This window comes from Polistes fuscatus, unplaced genomic scaffold (assembly GCF_010416935.1).
Source record: "Polistes fuscatus isolate 324 unplaced genomic scaffold, CU_Pfus_HIC Scaffold9, whole genome shotgun sequence".
Taxonomy (NCBI): Eukaryota; Metazoa; Arthropoda; class Insecta; order Hymenoptera; family Vespidae; genus Polistes; species Polistes fuscatus.
In genome coordinates, this window is record NW_025113173.1 from 2852563 (window position 1) to 2877136 (window position 24574).

The 24574-nt window shown below is 30.7% G+C and overlaps 2 protein-coding genes across 2 annotated transcripts; both read right to left on the reverse strand.

The window, feature by feature from the left end:
- Positions 1-5774: 5774 nt before the first annotated feature.
- On the reverse strand, positions 5775-23082 carry LOC122525550 (lateral signaling target protein 2 homolog). The gene is made up of 6 exons (XM_043648413.1): positions 22738-23082; positions 9849-10271; positions 9361-9717; positions 6601-9161; positions 6203-6492; positions 5775-6110 (listed from the first exon to the last, which is right to left on the reverse strand). The coding sequence occupies exons 1-6, from the start codon at positions 22771-22773 to the stop codon at positions 5830-5832; spliced, it is 3948 nt and encodes a 1315-aa protein (XP_043504348.1). The 5' UTR covers positions 22774-23082; the 3' UTR covers positions 5775-5829.
- Positions 23083-23181: 99 nt separating this feature from the next.
- On the reverse strand, positions 23182-24532 carry LOC122525610 (acylphosphatase-2-like). Its single transcript, XM_043648533.1, has 4 exons — positions 24350-24532; positions 24263-24279; positions 23962-24071; positions 23182-23890 (listed from the first exon to the last, which is right to left on the reverse strand). Exons 1-4 carry the CDS (start codon positions 24429-24431, stop codon positions 23776-23778), a joined length of 324 nt encoding a protein of 107 aa, XP_043504468.1. The 5' UTR covers positions 24432-24532; the 3' UTR covers positions 23182-23775.
- Between the last annotated feature and the right edge of the window lie 42 nt (positions 24533-24574).

A 24574-nucleotide genomic window follows, 5' to 3' on the forward strand; every position in this document is an offset into this window, starting at 1 on the left:
CTTCGATTTAAACGTTTTCTCTACAACACAGGTTCTATAACCTGGAAACGATATTTAGGCACAGGGGAAATCCTGATTATTTTAATTCCGCTGTGTGTGTGTGTGTGTGTTTTATCTTCCTGCATATGTTACTAGTATGCATTTATGTATGTATAAGTTTTTTCTTGTAAATAATCAAGAAAAAGAGAGAGAGAAGGAGAGGGGGAGATAGATAGAGAGAGAGAGAGAGAGAGAGAGAGAGAGAGAGAGAGAGGCTAATCAGCAATATTATAATTATTTGCTAATGAAAATCGAACTGAACTTTTTTTTAGTATGCCCTTATTAACTCTACCACAAATATTTGTTGCAATTGTACTATTTTTTTTTAAATTTCTTTTTTATATTTATTTCGATTTTCATAAGCACGACATTTCTCAATTCAAGCAAGGCATCTTTAACATTTGTTGTTTTGCGCATACATGTAAAAAATAATTCTTCGTCAACGATTTTCCAAGCTTCTTCTCCGCACTCCTTTCTCTTTTTTTTTTTTTACTTTTCTTATTATTAGCGGGCCTCTGAAACATAATCTACATTCCTCAGTTTCTCTTTTTCTTTCTCTTTCGCCTACGTTTATACGTATTATTATTATAATACATACATATTTAAATATATATCCTAAAGATTTTTTTTTCTTTTTCTTATTTTGTTTTTTTTTCCTATTTTTTTTTTCTTTTTATAATATATATTATAATATCAATGCGATGCGATTCTCGCGTCTCGCATCCCAAAAGTATTTTCATTATTATTTAATATTAATATCGATATTATTAAATTAATTAATTTTTTGTTCATTCATTTATTTATTTATTTATTTATTCTTTTGTCAAACACACGTTTAGAGAATGAGAGAAACATCGTTTTTAATTTTTTTCAAAATTATTTTTCGTAGTCTGTATATTTATCTTTCTATATGCACTTTTACAGTTAACTTTAGAATCCGCTAAAAGTCGTCCCTCGAATAATTCGGACAAAGTTCTTCGTGTCTAATTAACATTGTTATATCAATTCTTTTTTTTGTTTTTCCTTTTTCTCTTTTTTGCATAGATATTATTTATAATAATTATATCGGACAGCCGGATATTTATTATGCACTTGTGTAAATAGATTAGACGCTTAAACAGACTCGAGAATACTTGTCTTTAATTTTAATTTCTTTCTTTTTTTTTTTGTTTTGTTTCGTTTTGTTTTATATTTTTATTTCTTCACTTTTAATTTTTCGTTAATAATACCGTTAATCGAAAGATGAACAATTTGTTTCTCTCTCCTAGTTTATAATTGTTTCTTTTTTTGTGTCTTTTTGTTCTTTTCTTTCCTACGCGTTTTTTTTTTTTAATCTTCGACGTCACTTTAATTCGACAAAAAGAAAAAATAAAAAAGAAAAGAAAAAAACGAAAGATGAATTATGTGTGCGTGTGTGTGTGTGTATGTGTATGTGAAAATAAAAATCCAAATGATATATTACTCTTTATAATACGATCGTTAACGATTATCATCACGAACATTAGAGAGATAACTTTCGTATTATATTTACAACAAATACTTCTCGAACTTTACAATTAATCTTCAACGCGTGTCGAATTTTAATACGCGATACTTGGTCCTGTTCGTGTTCATTTTGTTTCTTTTTTTATTTATTTATTTATTTATTTATTTATTCATTATTTTCTCTTTCTCAGCTCGCAAAATTATTTCACCGTAGGGGAAGATACAATTGAAAAGAAAAATGATTTATCTCTATTTATATATTTCAAATAGTAGCGCCCTAAACAGAGACTAAGAAGAGAACACTGAGAGATTTTTTGATTAGTTTCTCGAAAAGTTAATTGTCATTAAATCGTATTATTACTACGAGTGAAAAATATTTTTCTTTCTTTTTGTTTGTTTTTTTTCCTTCTTTTTCTTTTTTAGTTTTACTTAAAAATCGGAATGATGGAGCTAAAAAATTATAAACGAGGAATAATATCAGCCTTCTGAAAAATCTCCTACATTGTGTGTATGTGTGGTGTGTGCGCGCGCGCGCGTATATATATATACTTAGAATACATGTATAATTAATTAAACATATCTCTGTCCTTTGTCTTTTTATTCCATTATCCCTGCCCCTAATAGGCCCTAATAACACGTGACAGCGTAATTAAAATTTTATTATTGACAGTGAACTGCTGACAGTTAACTCCTTTTCTTCTTAGTTTTTCTTTTTTTTTTTTTTCATTTTTTTAATTATTATTTTTCCTTTCGTTCTCCTTATTCCAAGACTTCGGTTCATTTAAATCTAAAAATACTGCCACCACGTTTCGAGAAACTCGATATTAAGTGGCCATTTTTCAAAGCAATTACACAACGAGTATAAGAATATAATAATAATAATTATTAACGAGGAAAACTTACACCACCTTTTTTCTAATATTTAATTATCTCTATCTTATCTTTTCTTTTATTTTTTTTTTTTCGTTTTGTTTTATCCAAGAAAATTGTCGAACTTTGTTTGCATTATCGTTTGACCACGCATTTACAATTACTCAAAATTCGTTTGTCTACTTTTTTAATACACAAACTTTATTAATTAATTTACTTAACAATTTTATTTTGTTTATTTTAATCGTCGCTAACGAGAAAGAAAGAAATTGAATATAAAAAGCGAAACTAAGCAGCGAGTTATTAGAAGAAAAGAAAAAAGAAAAAAAAAAACTCTTGTTTTCTTTATTTTCTTTTTTTTTTTTTATGTCCTAGATTCTCGAAAACGTCTTTAATATAATCCCACATGGCAGTAATAATACTAATTAATAATGATGAACAACAACGTGATATACGCGTCTTAAATTTTAAAATACTTTCTTCAATATATTTTTACACATTTATATTTTATATTTCAAGAAAATATTTTAGAATATATATATATATATATATATATATATATATAAATTTTCTAATAATTAAATAAAAAGAAATTCGACGCGTGTGTGTGTGTATATAATATTTTGCGTGTTTTACCTGTACGCGTTCCTCGTTTGAATTAGCAAAGGAAAAAAGAAATATAAAAGAAAGAAATAAAAAAAAAAAAAATAAAAAGATAGATTATCATCTGGTATTTACAAGAATTACTACAATGAACTGTCGGTGCCTTATTCAAACGTATACGGCACATACATACATATATATTATTTTGTTTAAACCTATGTGTGTATGTGTGTATATAAAACGCAAGCGGGCTTGTATATTTTCGAGCAGTCTTAATTAATCCACGTTAACCAACACACACGCACGCAAACTAATTGCATCTGCCTGTTTTCTCTAATATATCCTGATTAAGATCTGTTACACAACTCTAACATTAGAAGAAAACACCCACGAATATTTTAACAACGACGACGACGACACGTTCCGCATTAGGAAGCTTATTGGCGAAAAAGAAAAAAAACAAAAAAATCAAGCCCCCCACCAAACGAAGAATCGAAATTATTTTTGTCGCATTTTTTGTTTTTATCATTTTTTCCTATAATTAAATACCTTGGGAGAAAATTATTCAACGAAAATTAAATTTATTGTCAAACAAATAGTTGGCACGCGAATTATCGCAAATGCATGTGCACAATTTATCATAATAATCGCATTTCTAATTTTGTTTGGTTGATTTTAAAGTAAATGTTTTTTATTCTTTTTTGTTTTTTTTATCGAGATGGTTGTTATTCTTTTCTTTTTTTATTCAATTTTGCTGCAGGATATACCGCAGTTTTGTGTGTGTGTGTGTATACCTGTATAAACTTTCACAAATACACGTTCAACTGCGTATGTCGTATATACAACTAATTTCGTGGCACGATCAATACGCGTGTACTCTCTTCTCTTCTTCTTTCGTATAATAAAAGCATTGAAATCAAAATTCGTATCATCTTCTTTCCTTGCCTTTCTTTTTCTTTTTCTTTCTTTCTTTCTTACTTAATAATATACATAGACTTATACACGTACACGTATATAATATTAAATACACGTACCGTACATGTAATACAATCATTTATCTTCTTTTCTGCAATTATTTTTAATATTTACAACGCATACGCTGCTACTCTCACACCGTTTTTCTTTTTCCATTAGAAAATGAACGAATAAATTATGAAATGTATATATGAAAAATTAATACAAATTATTATAACACGTGTAACTCACTTTGAAAACGCCAAAGTAATTAAAAAGAAAAAGAAAAAAAGAAAAAGGAAAAAAAAAGAAGAAGAAGAAGAAGAAGAATTTAATACAAACGTGAATTACTTTTGTCCTTGAATTCATTAGAACGAGATATTAAAAAGCATCTGTGTTTTATGTGCTACGTGTGTACGACGCCTCTATGTTTTCGTATAAATTTGTAAATTATTTTATTCGCTTCTTTTAATACGTAACAAAAATAAAATAATAATAATAATAATAATAATATTAATATTAATAATAATAATAATAATAATAAAATAAACAAAGTAGGAGATAGAATGCAAGAACCTCGCGTTGTGTTTTACCGTTGTGCCATTACCCACACTGTGCAGATTTTCTATAGGAATTATAAACGCTAATTATTATTACTTCTTTTTGTTATACACATGTAATATATTCATAGATTTATATGTATAATGAACAAAAAAAATATAAGAAATTTGTATGTATATATAAAAGGAAAAAAGAAAAAAGAACGCGAAAAATATGAACGCGTTTCAGTCGCCATTTCCTACATTCTGTAACAAAAATAAAAAAAAAAAAAAGGAAAAAAAAGAACATTTTTCATAAGTGATAATAACATTCTACAACAGAAAAATTATAATATTAATAATAATAATAATTAATAAACGATTATTTTATATATATATATATATATATGTATGAATGTTGTGTGTGTGTTTCTGTACAAAAAGAAAAAAAAAATATAATAATAATTCAAATTATATATACGAATAGAAATTTCATTTTCTATATTAAATCGTAGATTAACAATCGATGATACGAAAATGTGATTTTCGGCTTTAATTCGTAGAAATTATTAATGGCAGGGTCTCGTCGATTGAAAGATAATAATAAAAGGTGATATCATTATAATTAATATAATTATTAAATATTATATATATATTCTCTTAATTATTAACGAGAGAAGGAGGGAGGGAGAGGGGGGTATTGAGTAAAAGAGAGAGAGAGGTATTAATAATGGAGTTTGCGCCATTATCGACTATGTACGATTTCAGCGTATATATTTAAATGTATCCAGTAATAAACTCACGGTTCTCCGATTTCTATCGATCAACCACGCATATTTAAAAAGCTATAACATTTTTAAATAGAATGTTATATTCTCTTAAGATAATCGATTAATTTCGAAGATGACGTGACATTACCAGACTCATTAAACACATTTGACATTTCGCGTGTAAAAGGTGTCGTCGGAAATAAAAAATACAAAATAAAGAAAGAATCAAAAGAAAATTATATATATTCATATATATATATAACGTATAAACTGTGTTCCCAAAAAAAGATTTGAAAGAATAAAAAATAAAAAATAAAACAAAAAAAGGAATAAAGTAGTATTTTTTGTTTTACTACTTTGTGTTTTGCAATATATATATGTATGTACGTGTGTGTCCTGTGTGTATTTTTAATTGTAAGTTCGTCTCTTGTCCTCTTATGCATAAGAAGAAGAAAGAAAGAAAGAAAGAAAGAAAGAAAGAAAAAAGAAAAAGAAAAAGCGTAAAACATAATAATTATATATACGATTTGTAATTAAATTGAAAATTCATTAAAAGTTTATATATCTATTCAACTGGTGGGTGTGACTTGAGATACGGTAAACGGCGTCACCTGATATAGGAAACATCTATTGCAAACTCTGACAGGCTTGGTATGTCCGTAACGTGGTAAAGGAACATTGTTGCTGCTACAACGACCGCAAAACACTTTACCACAGTTTCTACAATGATGTCTACGCCGTACGACGGTAAATCCAGCTTGACAAGCCATACACCTAGGTGCATCGTTGTCCGGCACCCACGCGGGTGCTCTTTCAACGCATTCCTCGCCACGTTCCATTACTGGGGAAGCTAAAAGTCAAAATACAAATATCAACGTAAAATAAATCATATGATAACTTTGTTGTTTATTGTTTAATAATAATATCAAAAATAATAATCACTTTGTTCATTAACAGGAATGTTATCCTCCTCGTCTTCGTACTCTTGCAACGAGTTCTGCCGATCGTGATTGCTACTTGTGCCTAACGTGTGATTCGTAACGACAGCTGGCTGACTATTAGCTGCTACCAAACATTCTTGCTTTGGTTCTTCGTCTTCTACCGTTTGACTACTGTTCATTAGAAACACGCACTTCAATATATTACGAAGATCCGAAGCAAAATTAGTTTGAAGTTGATCCGCCACACCGGCAATACAAACGAACAACCGATGAACCAAATCTTCCGAAGACCTGATAATCATTTTGAAAACAAAATGTTTAATTAAAATGTCTCGCATTAAAATTCTTGAAAATAAAAAAAGAAAAAAAAAAGAAAAGAAAACAGTATTATTACTATACCTAAATTTCGCTCTTATTTGATTTCTATTAGCAATTTCCGCAGCTTGCATCGCTAAAGCTATCTCCTCGTCGTCCTGACAATCACTTTGAAACTCGCTAGTTTCTGAACTGGAGTCGCAATAACTTGAATAACTAGAACTTGAACCACAGGCCTCCGGTTTTGGTGACGGTTCCAAATTGAAAGATTGCGCAGCTGTAACAACCGAAGGATTCACCAGTCTTAAGGTGGTAGTGGTGGTAGTAGTAGCGGTGGTGGTGGTGTTAGTAGTAGTGGTATTACGTGAAGGCCTTTGTAAATTATTGTCTCTTGTATTTTCGAGCCTATTATAACATGTATTTGGTGAGGTAAGGGGTGATACCGTATCTGTAACCAGACCACTTTTGTCCGTTCTAGGCCCTAAACCGTCGTTCAACAGGTCGTTAGGACTCCTATTTCCAAGTTTCCTTTTCGTTTGTTCCGATCGATGATAACTCAGTCTTTCATATCTGTCACGTTTTTCTAAATCCTTTCTCTTCATACGAGCTATCTGTTCGGATCTAGATCTCCTATGATCCAACAGTTTTCTACTCTGTGGCGAACAATTTCTCGTGGACTTAGTTAAATTGTAATTTCGTTGTCTTGAGTTATCGCGCGATTCGAAATGTTGAAGTCTCGGACTCGCGTGCGGACTGTGACTACCAAAATTTGGCATCTGTCTGGTATTTTGGCTCGGGTGCAGGCTGGCACCGAAATTCGTCAATCGTGGATTCAAACATCTGTCTATCGAGTTAGACCTTGAACTTTCAGTGCTCGGGGTCGATTGAACACAATGGTTACTTCTACTACTACTACTGGTGGTGGTAACCTGCTGACATTTGTGAAGACCTTTCTCGTGCTTCCGTTGATGATGACGTCGTCGTTGCTTATTGTCCTCTCGGACTTTCCTAGCTACGACCTTTTCCTGTGCGTATCTTTCTATCTTGTTACCCATTTTTTCAATATTCTGCGACGTAGACGGACGATTCTCGCACTTTAAATCACTCCAGAATTCTTTTCTCGAGGTTGACGCGTCTATATTTAAATTAAGGTTCTCCCAATTTTCGGAATAATTTAATTGAAAGCTCGTCTGATTGGAGTCACAAAGTGGCAGATGTCCATTGCCGTATGCCAGGCCTACGAACTCCTCGTTGGTGCCATCGAAATTAGAGGAAATCCTTGGAATGTTTTTACTCGAATCGTTGTTACTCGAACTCAATGGTGTCACGTCTATAGGATGATCCAATGAAGTTATCATTTTTGACGATCTTATACCACACACGCAAGAACTTTCCGAAATATTCGAATTATTTCTTTTCGGTGAATTAACGTTCGAACAAGAATAACTGTTATTTTCTTGTTGCGTGTCATCGTCCAAAGCACGTTCGTCGTCTTGAATCTCATTAGCGAACGTCTTCTTCTCCTCCGGACTTTTATCGTACAAGCTCGTGTTCTCCGAAGATATGACAGTGCAAATTCCTGAATCTGTTTGTTCGGAAATTTCATTCTGACAATCACCGTCCAACAAAAGATTCGAGAGGGTTTTGTTAGCCTCGGAGATGAGTTTCTTCGAATCCAAGTCCGGTAAAGAATTTTGAATGTGTACCGTTTCACCTGTTACGTTATTCTCGTGAGAAACCTGATTGAGTAGGTACTGACTTTGAAGAATCTCAACGTTTTCCGAGTCAGCGAGCATTTGAGAAATGTCAGGAGTGAGGAAGTTTTCCTCCTGCCTATTGATCTCCCTCGTAGTACTTTCAACGGTACTAAAAATATTCTCCTCTCTTTCCGTTGTTGTTGTTGCTGCTGCTGTTGCTGTTGGTGGTGTTGGTGCTGCTACAACTACTATTACACTTTCCTCCTTGACATTACGTATTTCTTCTTTATTAATATTACTATTATTATTATTATTATTATTATTATTATTAATATTATTATTGTTACTACCGTTATCACGCGATATCTGTTTTACGGAACAAGAAGAATCGCGACGATTACACGCTTGTTGCTTATTCTCTCTCGAACTATTACTTTGTACTATGTCACAACGCACAATATCCTCCCGAACACTTTCCCTCTCACTATTATCTTCTGCTACCTTAATCGTCACATTATTATCGTTTCGAATTACTACGTTATCACATCCTTCCACGGATATGTTATTTATTAAGTCCTTAGGCCCAGCAACTGTTTCCTCGTTATTTCTTCTCCTCTCCCGTTCCTTTTTTTTCGATCTCCTCTCCATCAATTTTTCTTTATTTTCATTGTCCAATGCTTCAACCACGTCGTTGGCAACCTCGTCCATATTATTACCAGTGTTTCTCGTTACGGTATAGAAATCTACTATGAAGTCTTTACAATTAGGATAACCGGTATAAAAATTGTGAACGAATTCCTCGAGATCGGGTAAATCCTGACACGTTGATTTACTCGATTGGTTTATTGGACCCGAGGGTTCCTCGTTGGAGCACAGTAATTTCTCCAACATATAAAGTTCACGGTTGTTTAGCGTCCAAAGTAATTCTTTTATCTTCAGGAGAAGTGTCTACATGGAAAAACAACACGATCATTGTTAATCATTAAACAACACTTATAACGAACTTTCATATTATTTCTTTTTTTGATTCTTTCTTTGAATTTTATTCCTGTATATTTTTGAAAGTATAAAAAAAAATAAATAAATGAATAAACGTAATATAAACTTTTCGTATTCTCTCTATAGAAAATGGGATTAAAAATCCTACCCTGAATGGCCTGAACATTTCGCTGATAGTATCAGGAGAATTCAGGCATAAGGGACCACCAGGTGGGGCCAACAAGCCGGATACAATGGCCAAACGTGGTATAGTGAACATCAAAGCAGGTTCGTAATTATCCACGTCTGCTTGACTCAGCAAACCACGTTCGAGGGCTCTTTGCAAAGTCTCGGAAAATAAAACGCAAACGAGCTCTTGCTGTTCGTATTCCTTCGTCGATTTGACCGGCACCATTGCGCCAACGTAACAAAGCTCAAAATCGGCGAACAACCGATCGAAAATCTTCAAAGATTCGATAAGCTTCTCTAACGATGGCTCCAAAGGATTTTGTGTCTGAGAAAGATACTGGAAAAAGAAAAAAATAGAAAAAAATAAAAATTAATTATAACAAATAATCCAAAATTGGTTTCTTTATAAAAGTCTTATTGTTGTTATTGTTAATTAATTAAATTTTGTTCGTTCGTATTTAAGGATACCTTTAAATTCATGTGACCCTTCAAGGCGTGTTCTCTAAGCAAATTTCTCACTATCTCCAATGACTTTGTGAGTGCCGTTGCTAATGGTCTCATTGCTGAACTTTCCGATTCTCTGTTCATGATCGAGGAACCAGCAGCCAAACACTCGGCCCCAAACCACAATTGTCCAGCTAAATTTTCTTGCATCACGTCATCCGGAAACTTAACCCTAAAGTCCCGATTGGCCCTACTGTCTGGTATCAAATCATCCATGATCTGATTACATATAGTCAGGACTTTATCCTGACAATGACGCAACTGATTCACCAAAGTGGTACATCGGTCTGGTTCCTGACGTCCATCGAAGGAATCCAGTTCACAGGCAATCGCGTTTAAGGATTCGTCGGCGTAAAAGAACTGGGCCAATAAACTGGTATCGTCTCTCTAATTAAAACAAAAATAAAATAAGGATTTTATATATATTCTTCGTTACAGATATTTATTAATGAACAATTAATAAAATATATATATATATATATATATTATAAAATTTTATTAATTATTTTATTATATATATTAAAAATAAGACTTTTGATATTAATCATTATTGCAAAAATAATTTGAACGAACGAAAGAGATTATTATTATTTTTCAAATATTACCGCCATTTTAACCAGATGGCGTTGTACGCAAAGTAGCGGGTAAATTTAAAAATACCCATACAATTATTTCAAAATATTGTAATTAATAATAACGAATGCAGCAAAGCAATAATTCCAATCTTCGTGTTTGTTACACCTCGCGTTTATTCTCTATTCAAAGTTTCTTAGACTCGTCGATGGGGCATCGACAGAAAAGACGACTCGAGCAATAAAATTTATAGACTGAATTGCCCTTTGCTCTCTTTCATTTCAACCATGATTGAAAGTTCGAGATGCAACGCCTCTATTGCAGAGAACTTTCATCGAATGTTTCATGTTTCAATAATGTAACAAGAAAGAAAAATAAAAAGAGAGAGAGAGAGAGAGAGAGAGAGAGGAAGAATAAAACAAGTTGGAAAGAAAAATCATAACAAGTTATGTTCGCTAGTACAAATATTGAAATAGAAGTTAACCAGACGCGTTAATAAAACGCTAGGCTTGTCCACTAAAAAGAAGGTTTCTCTCAGCAATCGATTATGCTACTTGCATTCCATTTAACGATTGCTCCGGCAAGTAACTCGTTCGATAGATTGACACGCGTAAAATTCCTTTTTAAATTGAGTTCGTACTCGTTCAAAATTGATGGAACATTCCTTCGAAAAGAAAGTCATTCATTGCTTTTAATAATAAACAATTTTAAATCGTATTTGTATTTTTTGTTTCTTTTTATTCAAAAATCAAACGACATTATATTTGTGGAACCACAAAAAAGAAAGAAAAGAAAAGAAAACAAATTTATTTCAATAATTCATTTTGCAATTTTTCTCCTCTTCTTTTTCCGACTTTAATTTTAGCAAACGTTCGACGTTGTTTTTGAAAAGCAAAAGGTTTTAAAACGTGGCCTCGAACAAAAAAAAATATATATATATATATTTATACGTACGCTTAAAACAAACATCCCCGTTCATTCGCAATAAATATAAAAATACTTAATTATGTGAAAATTTCTTATACAGTTATAGATATTAAATTTTGTGAAAGAAAATCGAGAAACGTTTAAGAATTCCCGTTTCTTCCCTAATTCCGATAGCCTAACGTTGTCTCCTTAACTTCTCCCCTCTCTTTTTAAGATTTCAAAAGCAATGCTTGAGAACAAGGCTTAGAAAGCGTGTCGCCAGTTTCTAGTCTTATTACTATTACACTAGGCCAGAATAGGAAGGAGAACTTGATTGATGCTTGTAAAACTAACACGTTCTATCAAATCAAACGATTAATCTATATTTTTCTTTTTATTTATTTCGTTTGACTTTTAACAGAAAAAAAAAACCAAAAAAATATGATTTAAAATTGATTTTTTCTATGGTTTAACAAAACGACAATAAAACAAATATAAATATAGTAACTGTAATCACATATATATAATAATTTGCTTAATAAAATATTTGTTGATATCTAAAGCAAAAGAAAAATATGATTTATTCGTCAAACCGTATTATAATGTTCAACTTGTTAGCACAACTATCCTCCTTGTTCTAGAGAAACAATATTTCTATTTTTTTGTAGTCTTTTTCTTTAAATATTTGTCGAATAAAAGTGACGAGTATGAGTAGGGACACTGTCAAATTTATGTTATTACGAGTTACAAATGAGTTAACATTAGCATTGAAGAATAGTTTGTCTATACGCTTTAATATAGAATTTTGCTTATATAAGAATCTAACAGAGTGTCCCATTGATTGATTAATTGATCTAATAATGTTTAATGTTAAATACGAGTACCATTCAGCCTGCCTCCTCGGTATTATTAAATAATGTTTATTATTTGATTGTCGCGATCGAATTAATGTGAAAGAAAAAATTTGTCAATGTATTTATTTTCTTTCTATCTCTCTCTTTCTCTCTCGAGTTTATCATTTTTATTTCTATTTTTTTCTGGCACAAAGCCACCCCTACTGACGTCATCATTTTAGATCGATATTATAGTAGATTCTTAGGAGAGATCGTTCCTTCCAAGTATTTATTAAGACGGTATCATAAATAAGCACGTTTTGTGTCTACATTTTTTTCAAGTATGTTCTTTTAACGATCATCATCAATCTTTATTATTTATGCGTTCAATTTATATGTACCTATCTTCGATCACAGTTTTTTCTCTTTTTTTTTTTTTTTTTTTAAATAGAAAGGAAGCTTTTATTAAAAAGAAACCAGATTAGTTAAGCACGTTTATCTGATAATATCAACGTTATTGACTTTCGTGCAAATTGCTACAGGAAATACAAAAAAAGCAAAATTAGAACGGTTACGGGTATAATTTTAATTAATGTATTATCACAAAAATTCACTTTCTAATATATTACTGATAAATATAATTTTATCGTGGAACAAAAATTGTTTATTGTTAGATAAAACGAAGAAATTCGCGAAATCGAAAAAAAATACGAAGTAGAATAATATATAAATGATCGATATTTATCTTGAAAATATATAATAGAAGAAACCGATTCGTTTCTATGTTTTTCTCCAAGATTTGAATCGATTCGTTTTATCAACTCTCTTATCATACGTTTGTCTGTACGTTTGTATGTGTGTGTGTGTATGAAAATGACAGTATTACTCCTTCCAGCCATGTGTTCATTTAAACGAACCTACTATACTTGTCATTCTATTATACATTCGCACTTGTAATGTATTATCACTGCTTTATTTGCACGTGCGTTTAAACAGTAGCCAAGAAGAAAAAGAACAAGAAGAAAAAAAGAAAAGTTTCTTTTTATATAAATGGTAATCGAACAAATACGTAAACATATCAATCAATCAAACAAATACACGTGATCGTAATTCAAATTATCGATCACGTTTATTATCGCTAATTCTAATTTATTTTTCTCCTAAATCTTCTCAAATATGATTAAAATAAATAACGCGAGTAATAAACACGCACGCGCGCGTACATTTATATATATATATATGCATATTATTATATTATATATAAATACTTAAGATATGTTCATGTATGTTTTTCTGTGCAACTCGCAAAGTTATCTGATAAGGATTATAATTGTATTATATCGCGTATCGGATAAACTCATGTAACGAGACGTTGTCGTGCGATAACGCGTGATTCGTTTTAAACCAAATGGCTCGAATAGTTGTATTCCACGAAATATTTCATTCCATCATATTTTTATCATATATAATACGTATGCGTGTTTTACGAATTTAATACAAATTTTACATATTTTCTTATTAATCGTAAAAACTATACGAATCTATATTAGGGAAACGAAATGTTAGTTGCTACTAAACTGAGATAAAAGATAAATGATTATTATTATAATAATAATAATAATTATAATTATTTATATAATTATTATTATTTTATTAATTATATTTAATTATATTTATTATTATATTATTTATTATAATAATAATTATTATTATTATTTTTATTTTATTTAACGTAAGATATCGTACGTCTTAATGAATATTTTTAATCTAACAAATGACTTGTCAATAAATTCGCTATTATCTTTTATCAAAAAAGGAATGAAGTTCGAGTTCAAAAGTAAAACATCGTTTAACATATCTCTTTAATAATCGTACGATTATACATCTAAGTATTTGTGTAATACACGTGTATTTACATCATATACATATATTTGCGATATCATTGACACGAACAACACATATATTAAGTTGTTCGAAATGAAATTTTATTTTATCGATAATAAAATAAGAAAAAACAAAAATAAAGACAATTTTTTCGTATTTAGGATTCAAAATATTTGAAACAATCGTAAATAGTCAAATTCTTCGAATATTTCTCGCGTTGATATGCAACAATTACGTATACATGTTTGTATCAATATAAAGCAAAGTTTTAGTAGAAAATACTGTATAAAATCACGTTGAATTACAATTAGTTAATTCACGTGCATTTATTTATTCAACGAAAACACCAGATGATACACATGTATGCATATATATGAATCAACCACGATGCTGATATTTACAACATTCTCTCTCTCTCTCTCCCTTTACAGGGTGTGGCTAAAACGGGAGAGAACCAAAAGCGATTAGTTGTTTTCAATCTAATTCAACGTTGAACATTATTTATCAAGGAGAGTATCGATCGATTTTCATATCGAATTGAATTTGTAACCGCAACGAGAAGGATACATGTAACGTTTCTAAAATCTCAAATCCAATTATTATTCCGAGAACATGATAAACATATATTCATTTTAAATTTACTCATTAAATAACCCCCTCCCCCTTCCCCCCTCCTCATCCTCTCTCTCTTTGCTAATCATTCGCGGCGTGTTGTTGCACATCGTTGTGATAATGATTGATTAAAATAGAAATGATCTTACGAGGGTTAATTAGAAAGAAAAAAGAACTAATAAATTTTTCTACGAAAATTTTTTGAATCACAGCTAGTAGGAAATGAATGTTTTCGAGAAAATCATACGAATTTTCTCGTTCTGCCTAAATTAATATTTTCTTTTTGTATTCTGCTCCCGTGTGTGTGTGTGTGGTAGGTATGTATGAAATTTGAGAGATAATGATTAATTATAATAGAGATAATAATACCGTTAATTGGAACACATTATTCTAAAACCAACTAATCGTTGAAATTACAAATAATTAATTATACTCAAATACTGATACCACAATTGTGTTCGAACTATCAAACAATTAATTTCAATCTAACTAAATAAAATATCAAATAATATTAATTGTTAATTATATAAATTATTATTAATAATCTATTTAAAAGAATAATTGAAAAAAAAAAAACATACGCATATATCTAACTAATAAGCAAAGTTACAATTTTTAATTTTTGTCTCTTAAATGAAAATCATCGAAGCTAAAATATCCATTCAATTTTAAATAATCGATGATTGCTATCATTTATCCTAACTTGGGTTAATTATAAAACGGAAAGAGATTAGCCAGATCATTGCAATTTACAACAATATACATATAAATCGAAGCTGGTAATAAGAACGATGACAATGGTAATAATCTTACTCCATTATGCGAGATTATGTACCCTTCCTCGAATCGTTCAGTATCTAGGTCACGAGAAATACCAGAATCACTGGCACACCATTCTCCTCAACATCGTATATGTTCTCTCCCACACATACACACACACATACACGTATATATATATATATATATTATATACACATTCTTGATACAAATACGTTAGAATACACAAAACTATAAATAAGTTAAAAACAATTTTCCTAAACTGGCTAAATATATATATATATATATATTCGTAATATCATTTTCTTCAAATAAACAGTATCGAAGGAATCTTGCGTCATAAAAATAGAAAGAGAACAAAAATCAACGCTTGATTTTGATCAGATTTTTCATTAACTTTTTCTACACGAGTCTCATCGAAGATATTTTCCACAAATTGATCAAATATTTCTAACACGTTTTTCGTATAAACACTTTATCGAGATCTTACGTCGCAAAATTAAATGACTCGTAGAAAGGAAGTTTACGTTTTATGATTTTAAAAAAAAAAAAAAAAAGAAAAAAAGGGAAGAGAAATCTTTTCTCGATTTTCTTTAACTTTGTTCTGTAAGTTTTATCAATTTCGAGTTTCCTTGAAAATTGGCACAATCAAAATGAGTTTGGTATTCTCTAACAATAAAGGTTCGAAAGCGTACTAGGAAGTAATAGAACTGTGAAACGTGTAACGATAGAACGATTGCGTGACGTAATACGAAAAACATTTTAACAAAAAGTACAAATATACAAGCAATTCTTTTTTCCTGTTGTGGGTTTTACGTGAATCAGAATTTAAAACAACGAAAAGAGACTGGTAGTACTATCACGATGAATATGACGATGATGATGACGACTATGATAATGATGCACGATGATGATGATGATGATGATGATGATGATGATGACGATGACAATGAAATTGTGAGCGTGTTCTTCGTAATTTTTCGCATAACTACACGCGAAAGCGAACGTAATTTCACGAGAGAACTCGTACAAAACATAGGATTCTTTAATATGTGTGTGTGTGTGTGTGTGTGTTTCGAGAACATCATGCAAATTATTCTCTTAAAGTCGACTGGAAGAAAATTGTCATGGAAATTGGGGAAAAAAATAAGGGCAAATCAAATATGAAAGTATAATCGTTGTTATAAACTTAATGAATGCAAATATTTTTGTTCAATATGAAAGTAGTAGGATTTTCTTATTTATTTAATCTCTTTTTTGTTAAATATATCTCTCGTGTCGTAAAGTTTAAATATATTGTTCAATTATGAAAATATGCATAAATTTGAAATAGACGAGACAAAGAAAAAAAAAGAAAAAAAAAAAAAAAGAAATGAATCCTTTTCGTTATTTTTTCTTTTATTTTCTATACGTTAATTAGTGAATCGTATATCTTAAAGATTGCATTAGAATTGACTGGATATAATTTATGTAATTAAAAAGAATAATAATAATAATAATAATAATAATAAAAAATTTCTAAGTTCAATATACACGATCAAAGTTTCCGATTAGAATAAACGTGACGGGAAGAGCTATGATTAAATCATTCATATTCTTTTTAACTCTCTCTCTCTCTCTCTCTCTCTTTAACTACTTATTATTTAAAATGATTTTCTATTAGCATAAAATCAAACATTAGTCGTCAATTATAGTGATTAACAAACAAAGACACAGAGAAAAACGAAAGAATAAATTTAATATCGAATGATTTTACTTAGAAAAAAAAAAAATAAAATAAAATATTCAGCATATATAAAAATGTGAAAAAAAATACTTGAGAATGTTAAAAATATTCAATAAAAGTTTCTACGAACTTTCCTAACCTTTTCTTACGTATTCATATACACACACACACACACACACACACACACATGTGTATGTGAGAAAAAGAGAGAGTATACGCGTGTATTGCATAGAATTAAAGAGTCACGGTCTATCTTTTATCGGTCGTTTAATTTTTTAAACGAGTACGCATTGTCAACAACGATGTGCGTAAATATTTTTATATACACGCGTATGCGTATTCACGCATGTATATATATAATATGTATATATGTATATGTATGCGTGTATATACGAAGAGGAAAAGAAAAAGAAGCAGCATGTTGAAGCATTTACGACCTTCGTTGTCGCGTCGTCCTCGAGTTTGCGTGTACATTACGAGAAAAAAATAAGAACTTTGTATTAGATGCATACGCACATATGCATATATCTTTGATAAAAAAGAAAAAGGTAGAATGCAAAAATATAAAATATAGAAAGGATTATTATTTAAAATTCACTTCTCCGTGAGAGTTTTCTTTTCTTTTTTTTTTTTGATAATTTAACTTGGAAAAGAATTTGTTCTATATTCAATTAAAAAAAAAGGAAAAAAGAAAAAAAAAAAAATAGTAGACACTTATAAACGTAGGCATGGTTAAAAAAAGAAATAAAAAAAGAGCAGACGACTTTTTAGGATCGTTAAACCATAGATGGTCTCGGATAATATGCAAAAAGTCCTTCGGTGCAAATGAGTCATCCTCCCGATACCATTGACCCCATCCAACCCTCAACGTCAATATATAGAAGATATACACATATGTATGTAGTTATATACGTGTATATATATATGTACACCATTCCAACCTCTTCCCCATCTCCGATTTTTCTTGAGTCACCCCTTATACACGTCATAGTTACTCCAACGTAAGACTATGACTCTCCTAGTTGGTTATATATTTGTGTAAACGAATGCTCACCACCCTTTCGTCAATTTTCACCCCTTCTTATTTTTTATTCCCTTTTCTTCATTCATACTTTCATAGTTGGTGATCCACTTAGCGTGAAGTATTACAACCCACACCCTAAACTCTTATTTATGTCTATCTATCTTCATCATTCTTACCCTTAAACGTACACTTATTTTTTTCTGCACACGTGCTATTATTATAATTACTAAATGATAATTGATAATTTAAATGAACGAAATAAAATGAATTACAATTATAATATTAACGTAATGATGTTGCGTATGATAACGAATGTTCTTTTTCCAAATTTATGAAATATTTAATAATACTAACATAGACAATAAAAATGTTCAAATATAAGATAACGATTACATAGAATAAACGTGTGACACCAATTCAAATTCTTTAAAATATGCGGTCATCCAATTCGAAAGAAAAAAAATTATAAAAATAATATAAAGAAATAGGAATGAATACACTCATATACCGTAATCTATTATTTCCTGTTCTCTCGTAACTCTTCGTATTCACGCGTTCTCCGTAAAAGAACGATCGCTTTCTTTACAGAATGAAACCACAGACCGCATCCGTTATCGTGAGATTTATCAATACTTCATTCCATTTTATTATTTCTTTTTTGGCTTGTATCTATTCTTTTTTCTATCCTATTTAATAAAAACATTTCACACGGTTCGTAACATCATTCGTTACGAATGATAATCATATTATTTAAAAGGAAGAAACGTATACAATACAAATATGGATACGCGGTACGTACATTTTTAAATTTACCGCTAAAAATCACGCGATTTCGAGATATCGAAAATATCGAGAGAATTGTTTTCCCCGCGTTTATTCGAACAGAATGAAAATGATACAAATTTTACGCGGCGTTTTCTTTTCTTTTTTTTTCTTTTTTTTCTTCAAATAATTGATTTCACTTTCGAGGTATCAAAAATAAACAAAAAATATATATATTCGGAAGAAGTTCAAGCGCGTTTATTTAAAATAATCGAAAGTTAAGTTTTCTCGTCACGTTTCTAATCTTATTTCGTATGTTAAGCTCGTGTACGACAGCATAGAAATAGAAAATCTAACGTATTTACACAAAGAGCGTGACAAAAGAGAAATTTCTTATTCGGATTCTCTTTCCAAACGTAGGGAGGAGGAGATTCGAAACTCCCGCGTGCGTCGTGTCGTGTCGTGTTGTGTCGTATCGTGTCGTGTATCGGTAAATAATAATGTGGTTTGATGTATGTGTGTGTGTGTGTGTGTGTGTGTTACGTCGAGAAGCATGATACGTGACGAGTGTCTATCATTATATATTAATTACAAGTGAAACACGGCATTTAATTATCTTACAAAGAATATCAACGGAATTTTACGTATCATGAAATCGAATTTTGTCAAATGTTATGAATAACACGAGACGAAAACTGTTGGAAACTTTTATCAACGAATTGTTCTTATTTTATCTTCATTTTGACATATATTTTATTGTTAAAGGGATTTAACGTATAATTAAAAACTAAATGAATAAGAATACTAATATTAGGATGATATTCGAAACAAATGTTAATGATTGAAAACGAAGTAATAAAAAGAGGAAAAGAAAGGAAAAAAAAAAAGAAAAAAAGGATAAAAAGACGAATCTCTTGCGTGTTCTTGATATCTCGATGATAGTTATGACGTCAGAGTTAATTTAAAAATAAGGAAGCCAATAACGAGTAATAACTAGATATTAAGATGCAATCAGCGGGAAAGAACGAAGACAAGGAATGAGTAAGAAGAAGGAGTGCACCAAAACAAGAGGGAAATACGAGGAATGTGACGAGTTTTAAACTCCAAGAGGTATGAGATGGAAGAAAAACACCTTGAAAGTTTTTCTTGCTCACTTGCTCACTTGCTCACTTGCTCAAACTTGTAATAAAAAGATAAATCGGAAGAAAAAGAATGAAAGAATCAAAGAAAGATAGAGAAATAACTAAATATGTTTAAAAAAAAAATATGGGTGCAAGAGTGAGAGAGAGAAAATGAAGGAAGATTATCACTTGCGTGATACTTTTTCAACGAATTATTTAAACATAGCACGTTGGTAACAACGGGAATTTCCCGTCATTGTCCACCTGCAATATTTATTAGATTATACGACTCCCCTTTAATCTCTCCCTCTTCCTCCCCCTCCCACTCTTTCTCTTTCTTTCTCTCTCTATCGCTCAGTGTTTTTAAATTGAAATTCATTTCACTTTTTGATATGTATCTATTACAAGAAAATAAAACATTAAAAGCTATTTCGAATCGTTTAATAAAAGATTTTTCACGGTCTTACAATTTGAATTTACGATAGATTATATTTTTATTTCTCTCTCTCTCTTTCTCTTTCTAAAAACTTTTCTAAGCTATTATTGTACATATATATACACTCTAACATTCGTCGAAGTTGTTATCTTACGAATATGCGATCGTAACAACTTGGCACAATGACTAAACGATGAATAAGGAACGCATCTGCGTACAATTTAAATGTCTACCACAAATTGTATCTTCTTTTTCTAACTAATCTACAGATCAAAATGATTATAAATTAATGAATCGCGAAATAAAAAAGAAAAAACAAATAAAGAATGATATATTTAAATTAATCTTATCTCGATAATTACAAAACTTTAATCTACAAGAATAAGAAAACAAAGAAAAAGAAAAAAAAAAACAAATCTATCTACGGTAAATTCAATCAACGAAAAATCCTTGAACCTTGCACATACTTTTATCTGTACAAATTAGAAAGACGTGTAGATTAGTACAAATGTCTATCATTAATTTTAATATCTTCTTTTTCCAACTAATATATATATCTCAAAATAATTAGAAACATATCGTGAAATAAAAACTAAAAATAAAAGAAAGAAAGAAAGAAAGAAAGATAAACGGGATCCTTTAATGAATATTTTTCCAATAATTAGAAACGTACGTTACAAGAATAAAATAAAAACTATCGTACGTAACACTCTATGCGATTAACGAAAAATCATTGAAAAAATCTTTATAAACGCGCGCTTTTACCTGACCACATATATACAAAGGTGTAATAAATAAATACGATTGTGCGTCGTAGATCTTAATTAAACGGAAATGATATTAGTTAGCGTTTCGCTTTGACTTTGCTCGTTCGTTACAATCGTTACTTCGTTTAAGTTGGAATTAACGTTGAAAAACTAAACAGCGAATAAACCGATAGCAGCTTGCTTGAGTTTTCAACGTTAAAAGCTACCTCTCTTTCACCTGCCGCGTAACCTCGACACGGCCGAAGAGATATCGAGTGACAAGCACACACACACACACACATGCACATAAAAAAAATTATATATATATATAGAAAACGTACAGCACATACATACACACACACACACACACATATAGACGTTAAAAAGACGGTACGCGCGAGCATCGCCACCTCCACTCCTTCTTCTCTTATTCCTCGGGTTTCTCTCTCTCCCACCATGTTGTGCAACATCCCGACACGAAACGTTTCCTTCTAAATTAATCCAATCGTCCTTACAGAGGAAAAACGAACCTACATTTTTACTCGAACAATTGTACCAACATGCTTTGAAACTTTGGAATTATCTATCATTTTTTACAATATTTTCTCTCTACTGGGGCACATAAGAAAAATGAATATTTCCTGATGAAGAATCACACATCTGTTTGCTAAAAAAAACATCTGCTATGATTAATCAAATTTAAACAAATGTCCTTTGTGAATAGATTATATAGTTTGATTGAATGATTACGCACGCAAAAATAGACAAAAATTCGATTTTTTTCTTCTTCTTCTTATAAAACTTTCCTTCTTCTAGCTAAATCTATCTCTCTCTCTCTTTCTTCCTTTCCTTCTACAAGTATTGGAACGTGATCCAATGCACGTTCGCGATAACACTATAGTTTGTCGGATTTATGTAAACAACTAAAAAGAAACTAAGAATGAACACTCTAATTTTTTTTTTTTTTTACATATTTCCTTCCTTTTTATCTTGTTTAAAAAGATTAAATAGTAAGAGGGAAATATGGGAGAGGTGGGGAATATGTTTGTAATATGTTTACAAGTTGATGGAGTAAAAATGAGAGTGATATAACGAGGTAAATTTGATCTCTCATTGAGGACGATAAAGAAAGGGGGAGGGTAAAGAGGTAGGCTTCGACAACGTGAGAAATTTTGTTAAACAGGTAGCAATAGTATGCAGGTGGTAAAATGGAGAAGAGTAACAAACGTACTACTTATATACACACCTATATATATATGAGAAAGTGCATACGTTCGATCAGCTATAAAAGCATACAAGTTGCAGAGACAGACTGATGGTTTGTATATATAGTATGACCAAGGGGAGAAAGAGAGAAAGAGAGAGAGAGAAAAAAAAACATATCTAATGCAAGAACAAAAATTAAATATAAAAGAAACAAAATAGAATATATGTATATAGGAAAAGTATTCACCTTAGGCCTGTAAAACCACTTTCTTATGGACTCCATCGCGCATCTAAATCGCGACAATGTCTGCCGTTATCACGGACGAATAGTTGTCGTCGTAATCGTCGTCTTGGTCGTCTTCTTGATCGTCTTATTCTTCGTCACCACCACTGTAGTTTGAATCGGTAGAAATACTGATTTCAAGTCGATCTGCACAGAGCGCATAGCCAAATCTTTCTCTTTTCAGCTAGCACGAAGGTCGCTGTTGTTGCTGCTCCTACTGCTACTATTGTTGCTGTTATTAACTTTCCTAGGAAGTAGATACAACAAACAGATGCAGAAATGATAGGCAATACAAGGTGTCTTCCTTTCGCAATACTTCTAACAACCGCACAACCGAATAACTGAACAACCATCGAATAATCTTTCACTCATTCTCTTTCTTCCTTCCTTTCTTTCTTTCTTTCTCTCTTTCCTTCTTTCTATCTTTTTCTCTCTCGCTCTCTCTCTCTCACCTCCTCCTCTTCGCTTTGCGCACGAGAAACACTCACATATCCGAAAGCGGTAATCGCACGTCCATGAGACCGATGATGACTGACCGCGGAAACATGAAAAGCAACTACGCAACTGACTTCCTGCACATGCGTATGCAACTGCGCCATCTTCCTTGTTATCACCTTACGTTTCCTATTGGCGCGCGCTATTTGAACATACAAAATGTCAACTATCAAAGTAACATAATATCGATTGTTTATTAATTACTTTGAAAGATACTTAATAGATATGGTTATAATGATTATAATTCATTATTATAATAAATATTTATTGTCTTCTTGACAATATTAATCTTCAATTGAAAATTAGATTTAAATTTTCCAAAATTATATGCTTAAAGTAAATTTTGAGTATAACACACAGTTATTATACTTATTTTATTTATAATACTTTTCTCATTGTGCGACTAAAGCAAAAGGATTAATAATATTGCATTATTGACAAAATAAATATTAGCATATAAACTATTAAAATAATCTTTAAACTATATTCATTTCCTACTTTCAACAATTATTTTCTGATGTCAAAACTTTTAAAGGATAGTTCCGCGATCTCTTTCTCATTCTGGAATACTGTCTTGGTAATACATGACTGAGGGCTTCCTTTAGATTGCAACCAACGTTTCCTAAAAAATATTTACAATAAATTAATAAATAAAACGCTCAATGAACTAATATGAATATTCTAAGCAAATACATTTCTTCCACCCCAGATTCTTCACCCTCCAATTGTCCAACTACGGTTCCTTTGCTCGTATTCATACACCATCCTTTTAAACCTAACTCTTGACCTTTTTGTTGAGTATACTACATTAAAAAATAATATATCAATACATTTTTATGTGTAGAAACAGATAATTAGAACTTATAACCTATATAATTTAGTACGTTATAATTTCATTTAAAAAATTGCTAGTTTTATATTTTCTATGTAAAGAAATATTTAATTTAAATCTGCAAATAAGATGCAGAGATGTTTAAACAAAAATTCATCATACCGCTCTGAAGTAGACACCTGGAAAATATAAATAAAAGGTTAATTAATATCTCCACAACTATTTTATAAATATTTTTTCGTAATATACCTTGAACTCTTCCAAATACTTCAAAATCTAATGCTTTAAGCATTGGAATTGTATTGTACGTGAAATTTCTACGAGTAATCATATTAAGAATGATTACGCCAAATAAAACCTTCAATTTTTTCAAATAAATTAAATAAATGGTTACAAGATAATTGTTTTTTTCCTTATCATGAAATACTAATAATATAGATGAGATAATCCTCGAGTAAAATAAGAATAGAATCT

Bases quoted from the DNA above. Each gene is read 5' to 3' on its own strand.
- LOC122525550 (XM_043648413.1), bottom strand. From the start codon at position 22,773: ATGGAGTCCATAAGAAAGTGGTTTTACAGGCCTAAG. The intron at 9,162-9,360 runs GTAGGATTTTTA...TTTTCCATGTAG, and splicing joins AAATGTTCAGGCCATTCAGG to ACACTTCTCCTGAAGATAAA. The intron at 6,493-6,600 runs GTATAGTAATAA...AATGATTATCAG, and splicing joins CAAATAAGAGCGAAATTTAG to GTCTTCGGAAGATTTGGTTC.
- LOC122525610 (XM_043648533.1), bottom strand. From the start codon at position 24,431: ATGATTACTCGTAGAAATTTCACGTACAATACAATTCCAATGCTTAAA. The intron at 23,891-23,961 runs GTATTTGCTTAG...AATATTTTTTAG, and splicing joins GAATCTGGGGTGGAAGAAAT to GAAACGTTGGTTGCAATCTA.